We start from the raw sequence: 22,287 nt of genomic DNA, 5'->3' as shown, positions 1-22,287 counted from the left end.
AAGATCTATTTTATTTAGTCTTAATTTGATAAAAAATTATTTTCACAGTTATAATACAAAAGTCTTAAAGACAAAAAGAAATTATTCTTGGCCACAAGTGACATCTCTAATTTTATAAATTACCTGAAGTTACCCAGCTGGCATGGCTCAGTAGTTGAGTGTTGGTCCACGAACCAGGAGGTCATAGTTCGATTCCTGACCTGGGCACATGCCTAGGTTTCGCGATTGATCCCCAGCTGGGGGCATGCAGGAGGCAGCTGATCAGTGACTCTCATCATTGATGTTTCTATCTCTCTCTCCCTCTCCCTTCCTCTCTCTGAAATCAATAAAAACATATTTAAAAAAAAAACAAACTAGAATTTAAAAAATAAACAATTTACCTGAAGTTATGAGACTATGGATTATTTTTATTCTTTTCCATATTTCCTAAGTTTTCTTCAGTAAGTATTTCTTCTATAATCAGAAAAAAAATTGCCAGAACATTTAAGATTATTCCTTATTCCACCCTAGCTGATTTGTCTCAGTGGTTAGAGCGTCAGCCTATGGAGCCAAGGGTCTTGGGTTTGATTCCCGGTCAAGGGCATGTATGTACCTCGGTTGCAGGCTTGATCCCTGGCCCTGTGGGACATGTTCGGGAGGCAACCCAATCAATGTGTGTGTCTCACGTCGATGTTTCTCTCTCTCTCCCCCCTCCTCCCTCTCTTCCACCCTCTAAAAGTCAATGGAAAAATATCCTCTGGTGAGGATTAAAAAAAAAAAAGTTGATTTCTTGTTCTAGCAATGAGAACATGGTGAACTGTTTACTTTTACCAGGCCCTAAATCATTTGTCAATTATGACATATATTCTTCTACATAAACAGCTTTGAGGCATGTATAGAGTGGAGGTTAGCAGGAATCTCTTGCCCCCAGACTATATTCTAATAGCAGCACTTTTCAAAGGAGGTATCCTCTAGTTTGGGGAGTTGGCTGTGGATGGGCACATGGGTCATGCACCCCAATCTATTTTTGATACTGTCCACGGTACTGATTCTCCTCAGCGTCTGCTGAAGTAACAGCAATTATATTCATATTTTATAGCCCTTTAAAATATTACCTATAGTATTTAAAAATAATATAATTAACTGGGTCAAACATAATATGGCTTTAAGCATAGGACTTAAGAGTAGGGCTCTGATGCTTGTTGCCTGGTTTCAAATCCTGGCTCTACCACTTCAGTTTTAAGTAACTACTTGATCTTAAATTTCCTCATCTTGAAAATTGGGATGTTGATCAATGTAATACTAAAATGAGTTAACATACTTTTGAAACTTACACAAAGCAAGTGCTAAGTGGTAGCTTTTCTTTTTCTGAATAAATGTTATTCAGTGATTTTTTAAAATCATTTTATATTTTTCAATTATAGCTGACATACAATATTGTTAGTTTCAGGTGTACACCCCAGTGACTAGACATTATATAACTTACTAAGCGATCATCCCCCAAAATCTCATGCCCATCTGACACTATGCATAGTTATTAGAATATTATGGACTATATTCCTTATGCTGTACTTTACACCCCCATGACTATACTAATTTGTACTTCTAAATACCTTCACCCTTTTTACCCACCCACCCCCAAACCCCTTCCCATCTGGGAACTGTCAAAATGTTCTCTGTCTATGAGTTTGTTTCTGTTCTGCTTGTTCATTTATTTTCACTTTTAGGTTCAGTTGTTGATAAGTATGTATTTATTGCCATTTTATTGTTCATAGTTTTTATCTTTTGTTTTTCTTCTTAAAAAAGACCCTTTAAGATTTCATGTGATACTGGTTTGGTGGTGATAAACTCCTTTACCTTGTTTTATTGCACTTCATTCTATTGTGCTTCAGATACTGTTATTTACAAATTGAAGGTTTGTGGCAACACTGCTTCGACCAAGTCTATTGGTGCCATGTTTCCAACAGTATATGCTCACTTCATGTCTCTGTGTCACATTTCGGTACTTCTAACATTTCAGACTTTTTCATTATTATATATTTATGATCTGTGATCTTTGATGTTATATTGTAATTATTTTGGGGTGCCACAAACCATGCCCATATGACAGTGAACTAATGGATAAATGTGTGTTCTAACTGCTCCTTCCTTGGGCCTCCCTATTCACCTGAGACCAGTGATATTTAAATTAGGCCAACTAACAACCCTAATAAAACTAGAAATGATTAAGTGTAGTAAGAAAGACATGTCGAAAGCTGAGATAAGCCAAAAACTAGGCCTCTTGCACCAAACTTAGCCAAGCTGCACTGGGAAACCAAAAAATTCATGTGACTTGCTTTACTGTGGTGGTCTGGATACCATTTGTGATACCTGAGGTATCCCATTCAATGGAGGTGAAATTCAACAGAAATTATTTTTTACAAAGGGACCACCTTATGGGCATCCCTATGTCCCAAACTCTCCCATAAGCCTGATCCCATGATTTAACTCCTGTTGCTAGAGTACCCACTATGCTGTTGGAGCCCCCAGGACCCAGCCAATGCTTTGGAAATGCCCAATACTGTACCCCCATTTGCTCTACCCCACTCTCCAAGAACCAGACCCTTACATGTTCACTGATGCTGTAGTTCCAAGTGAACATGTAAGGGGACTCCAAGGGATATGCTAAGTCAGCAGTACAGCTACAGCCAAATGCCAGCACCATCAGCAGCTAAACTGCTTCCCCTGCCACATGTAAGCCCTCTGAGCAGTAGTTGGAGGCTGGTAGGCATAAAATAGCACAGCTCCCCAGGGCTGCCTGTCTAGGAATCCCAGGGCCAGGGGAGGCCCATGTGAGGCCTGGGCCAGTCCTCTTGGGTTCACAGAAGCCAATGACAATGGTAATTTCCAAAAGGTAGGCATTTGGGGGTGGGGAGGCAGATAGGTAAGAGGGAGGTGGCAGAGTTTACTGTCATGGGCACTAACAATTAGAATAAATGTAAGAGCAGAGTCCTGAATCTCCCCTATTATGCCAAATAATACGGGGAGGGACTGGGCTGAAAATGGTGTGCAGTTGGAGGAGAGGGGGCCTTCGAGTAGGGAAGTACTTTTTAAAAGTTTTTGTGGGTTTTTTTTAGACTAAGTAAAGCTGTTTTTGCCCTTAAAAGGACCCAAAAGCAGATATCCAGAAAGCCCTCAGGAAGGACTGGAAGTACACCAGTTTTTCTGCTTCTAAGTTTACATACAATAGCTTCAGCCACAAAAAGAGATGAGCTTTCTTTTCCTGAGCACAACTCCAAATTCTCAGAGACTGGGCCAGCTTTGGTCATATTTCTGTACATGGCCAGGATTACAGGTAACATTGTACAACAGAGCAGCCAGAAACACAATCCTATGAAGGTGGGTTTCTAGCTGAGAAGTAACTGTGAACTAAGTAGACACTCATCTGTTTCACAGATGAAGCTAGAAAGGTAAATGAATGTAAAAGACCTTGTAAGCCATGATGTCTTGAAGTGGCAGAAGAGGATACGTGGTTTTGTAAGAGAGAGATGGTCCTGTCACTAAATGAGGTGAGGAATACAAGAAACAAATGTGGAGAGACATGAATATACTTTTTGGACATTCTGAGTTTAATTACCTGATAGACCATACAGATGGACATATATGGTAAATGGATGGAAACAAGGTTCATAAACTTAGGAGACAGGCAGGCATTTTTAGACCAGTTTAGATTTAGCCATTCACCAGATGGGACTATTTTTTAACATTTAAAATTAAACTACTTTTTATAATAAACGAAACAACATAACTGACTTCCAGAATTGCCCAAATTATTTTTTATAACATGATTTCATTTTTTTTTTTTCACATTTCTTTAAATGTCAAATTTTCTTTGGCAGATTTATCCAAAATACTAAATATTCATTTTGAACTTAACATATTTATCTAACAGAGTGCTCTAAATTGATTTTCATCAAGGTACCTTTCTTTAAACCCTGATGGTTTATATCTTCCCTTTAAAATGTATAAGTATTTAAGCTGTCATTCTCAAAAATATTCTGGAGGAAAAACTATGAATTAAACACCTATAAATTCTTCTTCATTTCTGTTATAGTGTAGCAATTTATCATCTAACCCGTAGTGGTCTATCAACTCGGTAAGGCTGAGTTTCTTGTTCTCCTCAGACATAGCTGACTGCAACTCATAAAGCAACAGCTGGCTACAGCGTCTCCATTTCTTTATTAACAACTTTAACTGAGACAGGTCATTCTGAAACAAAACAAAAAACACATATATATGTATGTCAATAACTGATAGGCATCCTATTTTAACTTAATGAAAGCTGTTAAATCAGTCAAGAGTAGGTTTAAAGGGTACCAACGTATTTGGTCATGAATGAGCCTTCTACCCAGAAAAAGTAGGGTGGTTTTTACAATGACACTCCAGTTGAGTTCTATGGCTATTTTTGGTGGGAGCTCTGGGCCTTCCTTGTCCTTGGGGGGAAATCAAATAATTAAAACGGCAAAACTATGTAGAGAAGCAACAATACAGGTTTTTAAAAATCTTTTTCTAGCCCGGCCAGGTGTGGCTCAGTGATTGAGAGTCAACCTAGGATCCAGGTGATCGGGGTTTGATTACTGGTCAGGGCATATGCCGGGGTTGCGGGCTCGATCCCCAGTTGCGGGCATGCAGGAGGCAGCCGCTCAATGACTCATCATTGATGTTTCAGTCTCTCTCTCTCCCTCTCCTTTCCTCTCTCTGAAGTCAATAAAGATGTATTAAAAAATAAATAAAATAAAAATCTTTTTTATTACAGCTGTACTTTTAAAAATAAGACTATTCAAATTTAAAATATTTTTCAGCATTCACTATCTCATAAAACTCAAGTAATATTTAGAAAAATCCTAAAAATTCAAGACAGCAAATACAATATACTATTCCATCATTTATTGCATATTGCTAGGGAAGGAGAAATTGCATATACTTGAATGATCCACGTAAACAAAGGTTATCTGCTTCCGAGTGCCCAAGTTCCATTTAATTCAATCTATCTGGGGTGAAATCTAAAATCTAGTATTTGTTTTTCCAAACAAAATGCCTGGAACCTTTAATAATCTGGAGGAACAAAAGATCACTACTAACAATATTTTTTATTATACTCTGTAGCCCATGTTTAACTTTTTAAATCATCCACTGTCAGCTGTCACTTCTGTTCTCACTGTACTTACATCTAACATTTAATACTTTTAATATTGCTACATGCTAGAAAAACTTCAACTGCATACTAAACAAGAGCTGGGACTTTTAAAAAGTTGAATCTGGTGTTTAGAAGCCTCTTCTACTCTACTCTAAATCTGACATATTTGAGTTAAAAGTTGCTGGAAGCCAGGTTTCTGAATATTTGGCTTAATGCTTATTATGCTTAAAAAATGCTCTCTTTTTGAAATGACTTTCCTATCATTTACCTAAAAATAAAAAATAAATTTAACAATTTAAAAAATAATTATGCAATGATCCTGAAATTACTCTCACCTTCGATCTATACATTTTGACTAGTTTTAGCCTCCGAAGAAGGTCTTCTTTCTCCTGAATCTGCTTCACCAATTTTGCCTTTTCTTCATTTAATTCTTTTTGGGGAAGAGTCTCATCAAAATCATTCTGGAGATCACTGCAAGACCCAGTATCAAGTGACTTAGATTCATACGCACTGGTATTCTTGATGGTATTTTTCAAATATGAACTTTCTTCAAATTCACTGTCTATGTGTTTAAAATTATCTTGAAATTCCAAACAGTTTTCTTCTGTTGAAGATGCTGGTTTCTCTACAAAGGTCTTATCGTTTTCTTCATTCTCTACTTTAAGACGTTTTACCACACTGTAACAGGAATTAAATGAAAATCTAGTTTTTCTCAACCGTTCTCTAAGTGTTGCACTCATAGGCTGTAAAAGGCACAAACATTAATAATGTTAGTAAAAAAATTATTGATGTAAATAAATCTACTAGAAATAAAGATCTTACATTTCTATGGTACATACCACTAGATGGCTTTCTGTCTCCATATATCTTTTTTTTAATATATCTTTATTGATTTCAGAGAGAGGAAGCAAGAGGGAGAGAGATAGAAACATCAATAATGAGAGAGTCATTGATCAGCTGCCTCCTGCATGCCCCTAACTAGGGATCCAGCCCGAAACCCGGGCATTGAACCAGGATCTCCTGGATCCTAGATCGATGCTCAACCACTGAGCCATGCCCGGCCAGGCTCAATATATCTTAAGTAACCATCACAAGATGTCTTTAATTCCTGGAAGCTCCATTAGTTTTATTTTATTTTAGCAAAGTCAGCACTCTTCTACAACAGTGTTGATACACTTATCCCAGTAATCACAAACATTTGTTCAGCAACTTAGCACATGCCTGACATTGCTCTAGGTGCTTCAGTTACAAATTTTGGAAAAGACCTAGGTCCTGCCACCAAACACCTTCATTACACTGCAGATTCAAATTTCTTCAATTTGTAATGTTGTAATAACCTGACCTGAAACTAAATAATTGATTCAAAATGAAACTTTGGGGGTAGGGAAGAGTCAAATACTTTATTTTAGAACTAAAATTATTTAATACACTTATTAATGCCACACACTGTTAATTATCAATCTTCAGTAGACCTGGAACCACCACAATAACTGGAAATATAGAATTGACCCATTGAAAGAACTAAGATTTTCATACTTGTTTTCTTGAACTACTTGTATGGGGAGACGGTAGACTGGCACAGCCCTGCGGAGTGCTAGGCAAAATCACAGCCGAGTCTGAAGGACTTTCCATCTTGAAAATGGAATCTTGGTTTACCTCTAAAAAACAAAAATAATCACAAAATGGAAATCAAATAAACCCACAGCTCTATATATTCCTCAGTCTTTATCAAATAATTTTTTATTGTAAGTAACATCAGCAAGTAAGCCAGCATCTTCCTCCTTCACTTAGCTGACTCATTATTGCTTTTTGCTGTCATTTTCCATTTACCCTCCTAAATAAGGTGGTGTTGGTCTACAAGGTGACCGCTATTTTTTTCATGACAAATTAACCAGCTAGCCTCTCAAATAAACAAGCCTCTCCATTTGTTTTCATCAAAATATCTTCAAAACCTGCTATATGGGGGTTGGAGAGAACAAACATGGGATAGTTAAGAACTCTTTAATTTCGTTTCGTCAGCTTCACAATGAAAGGAAATAAAACTGAAATCTTGACTCGAAGAACATGACCAGACCTGTCCAGGCCTGTCCCACTACCCTAAACCCTGAAGGCTGTGTGATTAGAACCAATGGCCCGCCAGGCCTGAGAAATAAGGAACACAACTGCAGGTAAACTCATGCCCGTCTGAACCGTTTTTCGTTTAAGTAGCGAAAAGACCCTGAAAAGGAGAGTAGACTGAAGTTTGTTTTCCTGAAACAAAGCCATCAACGTTAATGGGGCGAGGGGGGGGACACACGACAACGAAGGAGGCCGCCCTTCCCTCCCACCACTGCCGGAGACCACACCAGCCTTGGAGACCCCAGGGCTGAGGCGCAGTTGCGCGGTCCCCTGACCGCGGAAAGGGAGCGCTATTCGACTGCACAGGGCCCGCCAAAGCAGCTCAGCTTTCACACACCTATCCGCGAGCCCAGACGCCGCCGCCCTCCGCCATCCCCACAGCGCAGAGCGCCCGCCCAGCCGCGGCCACGGGCGCTGCGGTTCCAGGGGCAGGGCCTCGCGGGAGGCGGGAGGAGCGCGCGATTGGCCGGATTGACTGACGCGCGCAGCTCGCTCCGCCCCGCGCCCGAGAGCGACCGGACTGCGCGCGCGCGGCCTCGAGTCTCCGCCAGGGGGCGAGGGCGTGGCGGATCACGTGGGGGCGGCAGAGACGCATGATTGGCCAAGCTGACCAACGCGCGCGGCTCTGCTCCGCCCAGCGCCCCAAAGCAGCCGGACTGCGCGCGCGCAGCCGCTCGTCTCTGCAGGCGTCGGGCGGGCGGGGTAGAGCTGGGGGGCGGTTGACCAATTCGGAAGGAGCGCGCTTTTCTTCGCTGTTTCCCCTCCCTCCTCTTTCCATGCAAAACTTTCCTTCCTGCTTCTTTGTTTTTGTGTTTGTGAAGTGTATGTCTCGGGATGTCTCTCCCCTTCTCCTGACTCCCGTTTGTCTTGTGTCTTCGCTCACCCCAGCAAAGACCTTTCCTCAGACTTGACCGGACCGAGAGCCGCAGGGACTGCTGTGTGTTAAATTTAAATGTACAGTCTGTAAACTCTGCAAAGGCAGAGACCCCAAAAGAGCAGCGCTGGGTTAATGGTCTGTTGAGATTCCGACATGTTGGAAATTTCTCCAAGAGTCCCAGCGGGTGCGGTTGAGCTAATTTCTAGCCTTTCATGCGGCAAACGCGGCGGTCCAGCCACAGCTGTTGTGTGTTTACCTCAGAATTTAAATTTCCTCAGCTTGGCTTCGAATCTGAGAGAAAATGTAATCCTGTGAAGTTTGTTGCGGTGCCATAGAGGAAGCGGGACAACCCGAGTAAGATGGTGTCGTTCCACAGCGCAGACGCTTGAGGCCGACGTGGCCCTTGCTGGGGCCTGGGCAGCGGCAGCCTTAGTCTAAACTACCCCGAGTTTCCTGGGGGGGGAGTCTGTTACCTAAATTGGGTGGAGCACTGCGTTTGGGGAGAGACAGCTTTGTAATTTCTGAGTCGGGAGGAAACTGGGAATGTTAAGGGGCCAGTGTCCTCGGTCCGGATGCGTGGCCATTGTCAACGCTGAGCCTGTCTCTTTGCTAAGACTTGGGCTTAGAAGTAGCCGGGACCCAGAAGGACTTCACTGGGTCCCAAGCCGTCGGATATAAATACAGAGCCTGAAGACAACCTAATGCAGTCTTAAAGGCATGAATGCGGGAGTCACACGGCCTAGGTCCAAATCCCGGCATCATCATTTTATGTGCTTTGTAGTGTAGTGTCTCTGTGCCTTGGTTTCCCTGTGGATAAAAGGGGGTTATAATACCGACCCCCTAGGGATTGGGGCATTAAGTGAGAATTCATTACAGGCAATGAGAATGGCCCTAGTATCTAGGAAGCAGCCAATAGTTGCTATTTTCTATAGCAACTGTATTCATCATCCCCTAATTGATTTAAAACAACGCATCACATAATTCTTTCATCCTTTTACTTTCCAAAAAAGGCCACAGATTTTTTTTTTTTTTTTAAATGGGCCTGTGATCTGCGAGATCTCTCACAATTTAAGCCACAAATAGCAGAAACCTTGGAGCCTCCACAATAATATGTATTCCACGCCTAGGTTTTTCAAAAATTATATAAATTAACCTCAAGGAATTTACAAAATGAAAGAGAGAACTCAAGATTTTGTGATAGGGGCGTTATTCACCCAACCAAGCCACAGGTGCCAGTCTGTACTTTTATTTCTCCCTTTACTCATCCATTGGCATCAGTTACACTGAAAAAAGCAGAACGATTTGTCCTGACACTGGAAGCACAATGCAGACTCTGCGTATTCTTTACACCTTGCGGCATAAGGTTGGGTTGTTTTTATGGTTCCATAAAATCAGCTGCTCCAAAATCCTTTTATCATTCCAACCTAAGCTTAGAGCTGTTTTTGCTGGCTGCATAAAGGAAAACCTCTTGCCTTGCAAATGTTCTAACTTGCTTATTTTGTGAGCTAGTGTATAAAAATAAGACTCATTTGGCCAGATTTTGAAAGAACTTCAGAATAAGTACTCAGAAAAACCTGTTTTCAGAAGTGTTCATTTGTTGACCTACATCTCGGAGTTACGTGTGTTGTTAGAATCGAATGATTTCCCCTTATATGTTTGTATTTTACTTACTCCCTTCACATACCAAAATGGAAACACGCATTCCACTCTCAATTTAGTGTAAGGGATCTGGGATATAGCCTCTGTAGTTTTACTGTACCTTAGATAAAGCCTAGCAAACATTTGCATGTCTTTAGGAGCCCCAAATCTATTGACCTTCAAGGAGTTTGGTGTTTCTGACACAGGACATTGCATATTTCCTATGAAACCTTCCAGGCAGGGGAAAATACTGCCCCAGAGAGCCAGAAGGCAAGGACTCCTTACCCTACCATGGAGAACAATTTGAGCAGTGGAATTCAATGATAATAGTAATTAATATCAACCTAAAGCAGGCTTTCTCATTGTGTTTTTAAATTTCTTCAATACCCAGGGCTACTGTTAGTCACTTTGTTATTCATCGGGGAGAGGTAAAATGCATCTTCCATTCTCTGTGATTATTGTTCGTGGGATGATGACACAGACCTAAAAAATCTTTATGAGGTTTTTTTATTCTTTTTTAATAGCAAGAAGAGAATAGTGAGCAGTGTCTCCCTGTCCCCCCACCCTTTCTCTTTCTCCATACAAACACACGCACACTTTTAAGCCACAATTCAAAATTTTGTTTCAATAGATATATTTATTTTTTAAATTCTTGGCTTTAGCATTATTTTTTAAATCTTAACAGTAATCTCAGGATGGTCTAAGTTCCATTCCATTGAATTTTCTGTGTTGACTAAAAAAATAAAAATTAAAAAATTATATCATGTAGACATAGTATCCATAGGTATTTTTTAAACAATTAAAAGACGTAAATGCACACTTTTAAAACCAGATTTAAACCCACTAGGTGAGGAATTATGCAGAATACACATTATTAATTTGATTAATAATATTAAGACAATTTAAATAAACTAAATGTAATACAGATTTATAACACTCTTGAGAAAATCTACTAAATTCTCTTAATTGGCTTTTAATGTTTCTTACGATATTTGCATATAATTTGATAGCTACCTTCAAAAACTCGCCTCTAGGTTCTTGCCATGAATTCAGTATCATAAGATATCCATGGTAAAGAAAATGTGTTTTATTTTAGTACTCTGTCGTCTCATAAATTTTCCTTTGAGAATAATTGACGAACTATTTCCGTTTCTTTTATTACCTAAAGGCCTCACATGAATTTTTATAATGTGTGGTGATTCACTCGTAGAGACCATTGAAGACTTTGTTATCAAAAGGTGACCTTTGTGAGTAAACTGTTCAATATTCTTTAGCCAAGTTAAGAAGAAAAAGATTTTCTTTCAGCCTGAAGGTGAGAGAGCCCTTGACTTAGCTGCAGGCACGACCATGAGGTTGCCTCACTGAGTAGGGTGTCTCCTGAGAGCATGGAAATTCGGGGATGGTCAACAGTATGATAAAAACCTGTCCACCACCAGGCAACTAGAGTATTCATCCGGTAACTAATTTGAGAGTAATATACTGAACAAGAACCTAAAGAGCTCCTTTCACCTGAAGTTCCTTTCCTTATATTCTCTCAGATCTGCGTTTTGTCAAGTCCACTAGAGACCAGAAAAGCAGAGTGTGTATGATTCACTGCAGTTATTAGGGTGTGTTCTCTTAGAGAAGAATAGAGTCATTCAAGTTGGATTAGTAACAGTGAGGCAAGGGGTAGGGTGTACTTGGGTGGGAGGGTCGTGGCAGAGGAGTTAGCTTGTGGAGAAGTAATGGTAATAAAAGTGTTGCTTGAGGCCATGTCTTCCTCAGATCCTTTATTAACTCAGAAATGTCATCACTGCATTTATGGGGGGGGGGAGGCGTTAGATGTCAGCAAATCCTTAAGCAACAGAACATGTCTTATCATCATTTTTAACTACCTGAAGTTTGAGAGATAACTCCCAAGATAATTTCACAGTATTGGAATCTGTTTGAAGTGCCAGCAAAGAAATCAACTCAGTTTTCTACCCTGGCCTCTCATTTTTATTTCAGTCTTGAGAGCATAAAAGATTTCTTCTCAGTGATGTGTTTTAGATGGGGAGCAAGGGTGTCAATGCTACCAGAAAAATAAGGAGGTAAGAGAACATTCTACCATGTTCTAGGACCCCTTTGATCTTTTTGCTTCTCTCTTCCACCCCTTAGCAAACTTTGACGATAGAGAAAAAATAGTAGTAGAGAAAAATCTGTGAATTTGCCAGAACCAGGAATTTTCTGGCCCACTTCAGGATCTGAGAGCTAGATTGACACGTAGACCCTTTCCACCATTCCCAAAGGCAACATAAAATGTCTTAGATTTTCATCTTGGGCCCTTATGAGCAATACCAAACCCACTGAATGCAGAGCCCCTGACCAGCAGGCCCGAATCACCAGGGAGAGGCCCGATCAAAGGTGGGGGAGGTGGCTTGAGCAAAGGCGTCTCTTTTTCAATCGCCTCTCTTCCACCTTCGAGATTGTGCCTAGTGCCCATGTCCCACATTGTGTTTAAATCACACAGCTCATCAGTGATATCAGCATTACCCAGCTCTCCACCTCTGTTGCTACCAAAAAAATAATGTGTGAAGTTTAATAATGATGCTGGTGACCCTCAATTGCCAAATGATATCACTATTTTTTATAGTGAGAATGTATCTTTGCCACAGGTAGGATCTTGGAAAAGAAGCATATAATTCAGCTACATTCACCCTGACAAGACTTTACCCAGCTATTTGGACTTTGTTAATGCAAGATTAAGACATAATACTTTTCCTTCAGTAGTGTACACCTTTAACTCAAACTCTTTCTCTTCCACCTCCCCAAATTTCCTGTGTGCCACTCAGCATCACTGTTATTTTTAGCATCTCAGTTATTTTTTCAATTGATGTAAGTGGCTCTGAGTCAAATAATCTTTTTCTTACAGCCACTTAATAAACCTTACTTTTATTATCTTTTTTAATCAAGAGAAGATTACTTGTTTTCCAATAACTTGTGAATCTGTGCCCTTCTGTGAATGCTGGGTATTGAAAACTCAGCTTCTATGTTACTGAAGATCTGCTGTGAGTAGAATTCATACCAAATGCAGGTATTACACTGACCAACAGAGATGGTCTTCTCAGATTTTTGAAAGCCTGTCATTTGGCAGATACCAAAGTACACAGATTTGGGGTTTAGAGGGCAGGCAGCTAATTACGTCTACATTTGTTAAGCAAATTCTTATGAAACTATAAATTATAAGCTGCCCACAGATTTAAAAAAGAAAGAAAGAAAGAACAAGCATTACTACGGGTTGGCAATATCTGAAATGCTTTCCTAGCCTAACTCTGAGCCACTGAAATAAGGTGTTTTGAACCTGCATGTACAAGTTTAAAGATTTTTGTGAAGCTGCCAAATCTTAAATATAACAATAATTAGCATAAAGCTTGTGCAATTGAGCTGCCCTGAAAGGAATGAGTTTGAATCTTTGGCAAGATGTTCCTCCTTTTAAAAAAGCAGTTTTGTCAGTATGTATTATTTTCACTCAGAGCTGTTTCCCTCAAGTTTGCAAGGTATTTAAAGCTGACTTTGTTTTGTTCCAATAACTGTCTATAGAAACAGATTTATTTTCAGTCACTAGTTTTTATGATGAATCAATCAACTACTTTATCCACCTATACAACACTGTCTGCTATGAATACTTCTCATTTTTATAGCATAAAAGAATCAGACTTATTGCTCCCTTTAACCCTAGGTAGAATTCTTCTGTGTTCAGAATGGGATTAAGTCTCCAAAATAGACTCTAGGAAGAAAATTTATTTCAGAAAAAGAAATTCGTGGATAACAAACAGTAGATGTGATGAGTCACTAGCTGAAGTGACTTGATTTTGAGGCATGAAAATAGCATGTTATCACAGGTTTGAAAGACCACAGGTAAGAATTATGTGGATTAATGAGAGTACTTAGGAGGCTGAAATTGAACATTTGAATACTAATTAGCAGCTCTCAAGGCAAGGTTTACAAACCCAGAACCTTCCAATCAATAACTGCTTAAGCGCGGACTCCAGGAAGCTTTCCTGGACCACTGCATTCATAACTGAAGCTGTCCTCAGGAGTTCAGAATTCAGTGACAAGAATTTTGCCAGAGGAGAGGGAAGAAAGGGGAAAGGGAGGGGAGAGGAGGGGAGGCAAGGGGAGGGAAAGAAAGGAAAGGGAGACATCTTTAGTACATATTTCTTGCCTTTAACCAGAACAAAACTCTTGTGTTTTAAAACACTATTTGTTATAACAGATTACTGGTTACTAGGCTCGGTTGCCTCATGCTATAAGTTATTCTGCAGATTTAATCTGGGTTTCGAGGTCCAAATAGCAGATCGAATACCACAAAACCTGGGCACATTTAATTGGGGCCAAATTCTGAGAAAATCATTTCTTCCTTGATGAGAAAAGCATACTTTATGTTATTAAGGCCTTTTGACACAATAGGATAAAAAGGATTGGGGAAGTGCAAGAGTTATGGTCAGTAAAGATGTAAACATGCAGTGTGGATATACGCGTACTTTCATGGGACTGATGGAACATTATAATAGGTTAAGCCAGATTATATCTTGTAAATGAGATAAGCCACATTTCACAGTAGGTGAAATTTTAAATGAGTAAGGCTGTAAAGCCACAGACCTTACTTACTTGTGTTGTCTTTAGCAGTCCAAACATTTTCTTTGTTGATCGTTGTTGCTGTATTCAGTGAATTGGGGATTAAATGGGCTGTGGTCACAAATTGTGAAGCTGAGGTTGCTTAAATCCATACTAAACAGGACATAATCATGGGTTGTCGGTTTAAATTGGAGGAAAAGGGGGAAGTTATTTGGGATTTTTGTTTGAATTCAAGTTTCGGTGAATACAAATGACACAAGGGATGTTTACAACCCTTTTTCTCTGATTCATTCATTCTGATGGAACTGTGGCCGCAGCATGGGTTAGGGCTCAGCTGTGAATCAGAGCAGCTGAATTCCTTACTGACCCTGCCACTAGCAGCTAACCAGCTACGTGACTTTGGCAGAGGCAGTTAAATTCTGTGGTCTCTGTTTTCTCACCTATGAATTGTAGAGAGAGAGGTGATCTCTTCCAGTTCTGAGTTTCTCTGATTTGGTAAATTCTGGTGCACCTGAAATTACCAGTTTCCACCATTACTTAGTTCACAGAGAGCTGAAGTTACAGATAAAATTCCCTATAGAAACAGCCATTATGACGATGCTATGGAAGGTGTGCTAGGTGCTGAAAATGGAAAAAGTATATTTTTGAGGAGTTTACCAAGACAAATTGGATACAGTAGTATTTGTCACATAGATTCGGTCAGCACCAGCCCTGAGGGTGGGGGGCAGTTGATGGGGAATTGTTATATAGAGGACTTTTTTCCCCTTCCTCTTAGCAGCCGTCCCACATCATCTGAGTCCCAGTCTCCCAAGCCCAAGGCTTCAGGCTGAGTCCCATTATCCCCCACTTGCCACTGCAGGAAACACTCCTGGTAACTCTGGTTACTTTTACTGTCATCCTCTGGAACCCATGCCTTTGCTTTTATTAACATTTGATGCTGACCATAGGTGCTCAATAAATGTGTTTTGAATGGATAAATGTGAGGATGAATGGATTAGTTACTTAATAACTCACAAATGAGGTAGGTAAGAAGAGAGTAATAGTGTAGCAGTCGAATAGAGGAAGGGAGGGGAATATTAACAGCAAGTAGAACTTGCACTGTGCCCTTCAAATTACTGATAAATTACTAAATTTATCCATCTTTAAATAAAAATAAATGATAAAATGTAAATTAAATATAGTTAATACATGCAAAAAGTCTAGTGAATTTAATGGCCTGGTGAATAAGGAGTGAGTTTTGGGAGAAGCAGTTGTAACCCCCACCCCCTCCAAGCAAAATACCATTTTTAAAAATTTCTTGCATTGCTGGTGGGAATGTAAATTAGTAAAGTCACTGTGGAAAACAGTATGGTGGTTCTTCAAAAAATTAAATATAGAATTGCCATACTGTGAGATAACAGACAATATATACCTTGACCTCTGCCCTCTCCCCATCTCCCCACCCCCAGTTCCTGGCACGGTGCTCCTAAGACCCTTGTAAATTCCTAGGTGATAAGAGCACTAGTATCACCCTTAGTTCAAAGTTTGGTCTTTGACTCCGGTTTCTTACAGTGGGCTCCTAAGTTCCTTGGAATTTTCTGGGTGATAAGAGTGTCTTTCCTTCTAATCAGGTGACTCTGGGAGGGCTCCTGGACGGGGGCTGGTCAGCAGGAAGACCAAACCATGATTAGAAGCTTGGAATTTTCAGTCCCTCTCCTGCCACTCCCACTTCTCTGGAGAGGGGCTGAAAATACAGTCAATAATTGGTAATGCCTACTTGAGGAAACCTCCATAAAATTCCAATAGTGTGTGAATTGGATAGCTTCCAGGCTGGTGAACACAGGCACATACTGGGAGGGTGATTCACCTCAACTCCCTGGAGACAGAGTCTCTAACACCCAGGACCCTCCCAGACCTCGCCCTCTGTATCCCTTCATCTGGCTCTTTATCTGTATCCTTTATCATATTTTTTTGATAAACTGGTAAACAAGTTTCCCTGTGTTCTGTGAGTTGTTCTAACAAATAATCCAATCCAAGGGTGAGAGGGTCATGGGAACCTCCAATTTGTAGCCAAATTGGACAGAAGTTGTCGTAACCTCGGGATCTACTACTTGTGATTGGTGTCTGAAATAGGGGGGCAGTCTAGTGGGGCTGAGTCCTTAACCTGTGGGATCTGATGCTACCTAGGTAGATAGTGTCAGAATTGATTTAAATTGTAGGACGCCCAGCTGATGTCACAGAGAAATGCTTGGTGTGGGGGAAAAACACCCACACATTTGGTGACCAGGAGTGTCAAAAGTAGTGTGAAAGTAAAGAAGAGACACACAGGAGGAAAAACTGGGGTTTTCCTAATACACATGATCCAGCAATTCCACTTCTTAATATATACCCAAAAGAATTGAAATCAGGGACTCAGATATTTGTACACCAATGCTCCTAGCAACATTACAACAACCAAAAAGTGGAAATAACCCAAATACCCATCAACAGATTAATGGATAAACAAGATGTAATATCGTACATAATGGAATGTTATTCAACCTGAAAAAAGTATAAATTCTGATACATTTTACAATATGAATGAACCTTGACAACATCATGGTTAGTGAAATAGGCTAGGCACAAAGGACAAATATTGTCTGAATCCACTTATATGAGGTACTTAGAGTAGTTAAGTTCATAGGAATAGAAAGTAGAACAGTGGTTATCAGATGCTGTGGGCAGAGGGGACTAGAGAGTTTTTGCTTAACGGATACAGAGTTTCAGTCTGGGATGATAAAAAGGTTCTGGAGTTGGATGGTGGTGTGGTGATGGTTGTGTAACAATGTGAATGTACTTAATGCTACAGAACTGTACACTTAAAGCGGTTAGATTGGTTTTGTATATATTTTACCACCATCCCCCCCAGAAACCTCCAGAAAAGAATATTCTTTGGCATAACTGAGATCAATACGGAACAGCTCTGAGGGGAAAACTGTTCCTCAGATCTAATCTAAACCTTTGCGCTGCATGTCTTATCTTACTGATGCTTCTGTCATTGGACCAAAGAATCAGAAATATTCACTAAAGACCAGCTCTCTTGGAAGTGATGCCTTCTGAGTTGTTTTGTTCCCAGTGGGATGAGTTTTAACAAGTTTATCTTTTCTGCCCCTTACCCAGCCCTCTTGTGAGAGGCAACATAATCTGCAGTTTGTATAGCCAGGGAATGGAGTAAAAGTGAGGCAGGTTCATGGAAACCAACCTGTAACTTCAGCTTCAGGAAAACAAGTCCGATGGCCCATCAAGAAAATATATACTGGGCTTCCTGCAAAGAACGCTAATTCTATTAATTCTGCTGCGTTATAAACCAGCAGTACCACCTCTGGAAAAGAGAGAAATGTAAATCTTTCCAGAGATAAATATAAAAGGGGTAAATAAGTTTTATTTATCTGAAAAGCTAAGATTAGTGTTTTATTTTGCCCCATTTATTCATTTTATTTGCCTAAATACGCACTGCCTCTCACTCCTCCTCTTCACCGTCGCCACTGCCGCCTGGGCTCAGGCCAGCCTGGACGGATGCCTGCCTGCAAGAACCCCCTGACGGCCTCCTGGCCTCCGGACCTGCACACCGCTCTCCCTACGCCATCTCATTTTCCACGCCCATCCGTTCTCTACGTGGCTGCCAGGATGATCTTTCTAAAGATCTTCAGGTCTTTCAGTGACACCCAGTCCTTGTTAGGATAAAATCCAAACTCTTCACCAAACCATTCATGCATACCTTCCCAACTCCATCCTGTGCCATTTCCCAGCCCACGCCCCGGACACAAGCCTTCAAAAATTCTGTGCTTGCAGTTCCCACGACAGTCCAGGCTCCTCTCCTTTTTATCCTGTTGCTCTTTTCTTCTGCCTAGAAAACACAGACACGCATGTGCATGTGCACACGCATACACACCTTTTCCGTCTGCCTAATTCTTACATCTTCAGAGTAGGATCAGGAGTTGAAATCCCCACTCCCTCCCACCCCAGTGGCCCACATACTCCATTTTCCGCCCCCAGGCCTTGAAGCTAGCATTCGACACCTGTCCTTTTCCGCAGCACTCTGTGGGTCTCACCCAGAGCTAGCTGAGAGCAGGGACTGCGTCTCTGATCGTTGTATTCCCAGCAACCACACAAAAGGCTTAGCAGATTTTCAGGAGCTTCGATCAGAGACACCGATAACGTGCCAGTCATGGCAGTCAACAATTTCTAAATTCACAGCGAAAAATAAAAAAGGAAGTAGAATGCTTTCAATTATAAATTTTTTCTATATGCTCTTCTTAAAAGTTTAGTATCTGCTAACAGATGACAGGACAAATAGATAGCAAGTGAGTATTAAGAGGAAACGTCAGTAAGCTGATTTATTTTAAGTGTTTATTCAATATTCAACAAAAATTTGTTTTATTAAAAGGGATTTGTTTTTGGGTAAAGACTTGTAAGCATGTAGCTTGGTCACTTCTTGCTAATATTATTATTCCTGGTTCATGGGACAGAATTAAATTTGCCTTTATTTCATGCTGTTACGTAAAAAGCACCAGGTCCTACCCACCACGCCCACCCACTTGCGGAAGGACGTGGTCTGTTATTGTCAGCACCCCATTGTCTAAAGCTTCAGAGTCTTAGCTATTAGGACACCCTTAAGACTTTACTAAAATACCCGCAGAGGGCCCAGCCTTTCATCTCCTAATCCACTTTTATATTAGAGGAGGACTGCCTTACAAATACAGAATTTAAAAAACAAAAAAACCACAAAACTTGAAATCTTGGTTACTGCACACTTGTTATTTATGGTATATACTCTAAATAAGTGAGTACATCTATGCCTCCTAGAGCTATGAGGATATCCCAAAGAGTGGGGTTAGAAGAAATAGAAAATGTAGGGGAAATGTCCTGCTTTCAGCCCATGCTCAACACCAGTCATCCTCGAGACGAGAGAGCCACGCTGTTCACAGCTAAGACTTGAACAAAGCAGCTGCTCAAAGTTCGGAAAACACAAAATGATTAGATCTTGATTCATCTTCTCAGAAATCTTCAGAGGCTCAGAGCAACTTGTCTCCTGCTTGTCCTTGACAGGTAGCTGAGTCTAGCACATTTCTAGGTGTTGACGAGCGTGACTGCTTCCCGAGCACTGCGAGAGGCCGACGTGCTGAAGAGCCTCGGGCAGCCCTCACCTTGTGGTGTGGCTCAGAGCTGCGTTCGTCCCGGTTTATTCTAGTAAGTCTTCTATGTTTTTCAGAGGCATGGGAGAAACAGATCTGGAAATCTCATGATCCAGACACAAATAAACTGGCTCAAAAAACATGGCCTGAATTTGGAAACTCAAGCCTAGCTTTTCCAGGTAGGTCCCATACTGCTGAGGGCTGGATGAACACTGACCATCAAGGAAAAGATTAAATGTTCTGTTTATAAAAAACATTTAAGAGAGTTGACATGGGTGCCACAGATTGGGAGAAGGTATTTACAACGTATACAACTGACAAAGGAAATGAGTAAGAAAAATACATACAATCCTAATTTTAAATTGGTCATGAAACTTGAACAAATACTTCACAAAAGAGTATATAGAAATAGCCATTAATATATGAAAAGGTAGAAAACCTCATTAGGTAAGGGAGATTCAAATGAAAGCTGCAATGAGATACCAATACAGACCCACAAAATTGGCAAAAATGAAAAAGACGGACCATACCAAATGTTAGTATGGATATAAAGCAACTGAAATTCTTATACACTGCTAATGGGAATGTAAATCGGTGTAACTCCTATGGACTATCTGACATTAGTTACTAAGGTTAAATGTGTACATACTTGTTATCCAGAAAGTGCACTCCTAGGTACAGATACAGTACGAATTTTTATGCACATGTTCAACAAAAGGCATGTACAAGAATGTTTGTAGCAGCATTTTTCATAATAGTCAAAGCCTGAAAACATTGAATTGCCATCAACAGACAATATATAAATAGCATGTAATATATTCATACAATGGAAAACTGTACAGCAATAAAAATGGATTACACACAAAAATAAGGATGAATCTCATAAACATAATGTTGAGCAAAAGAAGCCAGACACAAAAGATTACATACTTTATAATTCCACTTTATTAATTTCAAAAACAGACAAAATTTATGCTGCTAAAAGTTCTTGAAAAGTGGAGTTTCTGAGGGGCTGGTGATGTTCTATTTCTTGCCCTAGATGTTGGTTATGTGGACATGTTCACTTTGTGATGATTTATTAAACTGTATACTTACGACTTGTGCACCTTTCTGTATGTGTATTAAAAAACAGCAATGAAAACAAAAGACAAGCAGCCCATGCATGAATCAAGAATTTTCTCTATGTTTCCAGGTTTGCTCCATTTTTGAATTAGGAGATTTGAGGCAGCAACAAGCATTTCTACATATTAGCTACATTACTGAATTTTAAAAATCTTTTTATGAATACACTTTATTTTTCAGAGCACTTTTAGATTTACAAAAAAATGGAACAGAAAGTACAAAGAGTTCCCATATAGCCCCTCACTTCCTCTCCCCACAAACCACAGTTTCCTCTATTACTAACATTTTGCATGTGTTACAATTCGTGAGCCAATATTGATACATTATTATTAACTGAAGTCCATAGTTTACCTTAGGGTTCATTCTTTGTAATGTGTATTCTATGGGTTTTGACAAATATATAAAGACATGTCTACCGTTACAGTTGAATGGATTCTTATATTTATTTTTAGTTTAAGTTGGTCTTTGGTTTCCCAGCTTCATACAGTTTCCATAAAGATTACTATTTCCCCTTGCTGATTGATTTTGTCTTCTTTACAACTACAGGTATTTCCCAGAGAGGATGTAAATTTCTTTGTGTGCCATTAGCCAATGGTTTAAATTAAATATCATCAAGATTTAGGGCGAAGTGTTTGGGCAAAAGAATTGGCTTCCAAGGCCTTAAATTTCAGAATTAGCCAAACTTTAAATTGTCTTTGGTAGTTAGATGTGTCAGCATTCTGGTAAAAGACTCTATTATAGTGTTTCAGAAAGAACTTGCCATGGGCCATTCTACCCTCATCGCTGACACTGAGGATCTGTTGAGTCACCCTCTGAATCAACGCAAGACTCAGCACAGGATGTGCAGGTTCTTCCTCCTGGCACAGTCGTTTCAAAAGGCTCAGTACACCTTAAAATGTAAATACGGACCATACTCAGCCCGGAGAGGGTCTGGACAGCAGATTTCTTCTCTGCTCCTCCCCCTGCATTCCTCAGGCCAGCACCTCAGACACGTTTAATGTTACGACAGGATAGGAAGATAACCGTTCTCACCTGCCTTAGCTCACAAAGAAGAAACAGGCAGTGGTGGCCTCTAGTAAGTGCTCAGGACCAACAGGGAGAAACTAATGGCTGCATTTTAGTCTCAGAGTGAACTTTGTTGGATTTGTAATTATGAGCACTGGGTTAAATCCCCTTTTTAGTGCTTTGAAAGAACAGCATACTGGGAATGTTGACTATATATATTGGAAGAAGAGAAAGCAGATATATGCGAATGTGTTTAGAAACAACCAAAAAAAAAAAAAAAGTGTCACATAGACACAACCCATGAATAGAACGAATGAAATCTAAAGTCAAGAGCAGCATCAGAGGCAGCTCAAAGTTGTCATGAGGCAGGATGGGTTTACCAACAGGCTAAGTCAGGTAACGTCAAAATTACCACTGATACAGTCCCATTACAATAATTTTACTAAATCAAAACATTGGGAAGGGTTAAATTGACATCTAATGACCCTAGGCTTAATGAACTTTCTCTTCATGGACAATATTAAAAATATTTGGGGGAATTATTTAGAACTCTAATAAAATAAAACTGTTGTTAAAACTTTAATATCTATGTACCTACAATCATGACAATAATTACCTGCTCA

General features: G+C 40.1%; 1 protein-coding gene across 1 annotated transcript; it reads right to left on the bottom strand.

The window, feature by feature from the left end:
* Positions 1 to 3,564: 3,564 nt before the first annotated feature.
* Positions 3,565 to 7,201, bottom strand: SFR1 (SWI5 dependent homologous recombination repair protein 1). Its single transcript, XM_016212111.2, has 3 exons — positions 6,692 to 7,201; positions 5,491 to 5,898; positions 3,565 to 4,227 (listed from the first exon to the last, which is right to left on the bottom strand). The coding sequence occupies exons 1-3, from the start codon at positions 6,785 to 6,787 to the stop codon at positions 4,036 to 4,038; spliced, it is 696 nt and encodes a 231-aa protein (XP_016067597.2). The 5' UTR covers positions 6,788 to 7,201; the 3' UTR covers positions 3,565 to 4,035.
* Between the last annotated feature and the right edge of the window lie 15,086 nt (positions 7,202 to 22,287).

The sequence above is a fragment of the Miniopterus natalensis genome, chromosome 14 (genome assembly GCF_054644295.1).
Source record: "Miniopterus natalensis isolate mMinNat1 chromosome 14, mMinNat1.hap1, whole genome shotgun sequence".
In the NCBI taxonomy this organism is placed as follows: domain Eukaryota; kingdom Metazoa; phylum Chordata; class Mammalia; order Chiroptera; family Miniopteridae; genus Miniopterus; species Miniopterus natalensis.
The sequence above is the reverse complement of the archived record's forward strand: the minus strand, read 5'-3'. Positions and strand labels throughout refer to the sequence as shown.

What these genes read in the sequence shown, in the direction of transcription:
- SFR1 (XM_016212111.2), bottom strand. Translation starts at nt 6,787, where the DNA reads ATGGAAAGTCCTTCAGACTCGGCTGTGATTTTGCCTAGCACTCCGCAG. An exon ending in CAAGTAGTTCAAGAAAACAA is followed by an intron (nt 5,899 to 6,691) that starts GTATGAAAATCT and finishes TGCCTTTTACAG; the next exon opens with CCTATGAGTGCAACACTTAG. An exon ending in TCAAAATGTATAGATCGAAG is followed by an intron (nt 4,228 to 5,490) that starts GTGAGAGTAATT and finishes GTTTTGTTTCAG; the next exon opens with AATGACCTGTCTCAGTTAAA.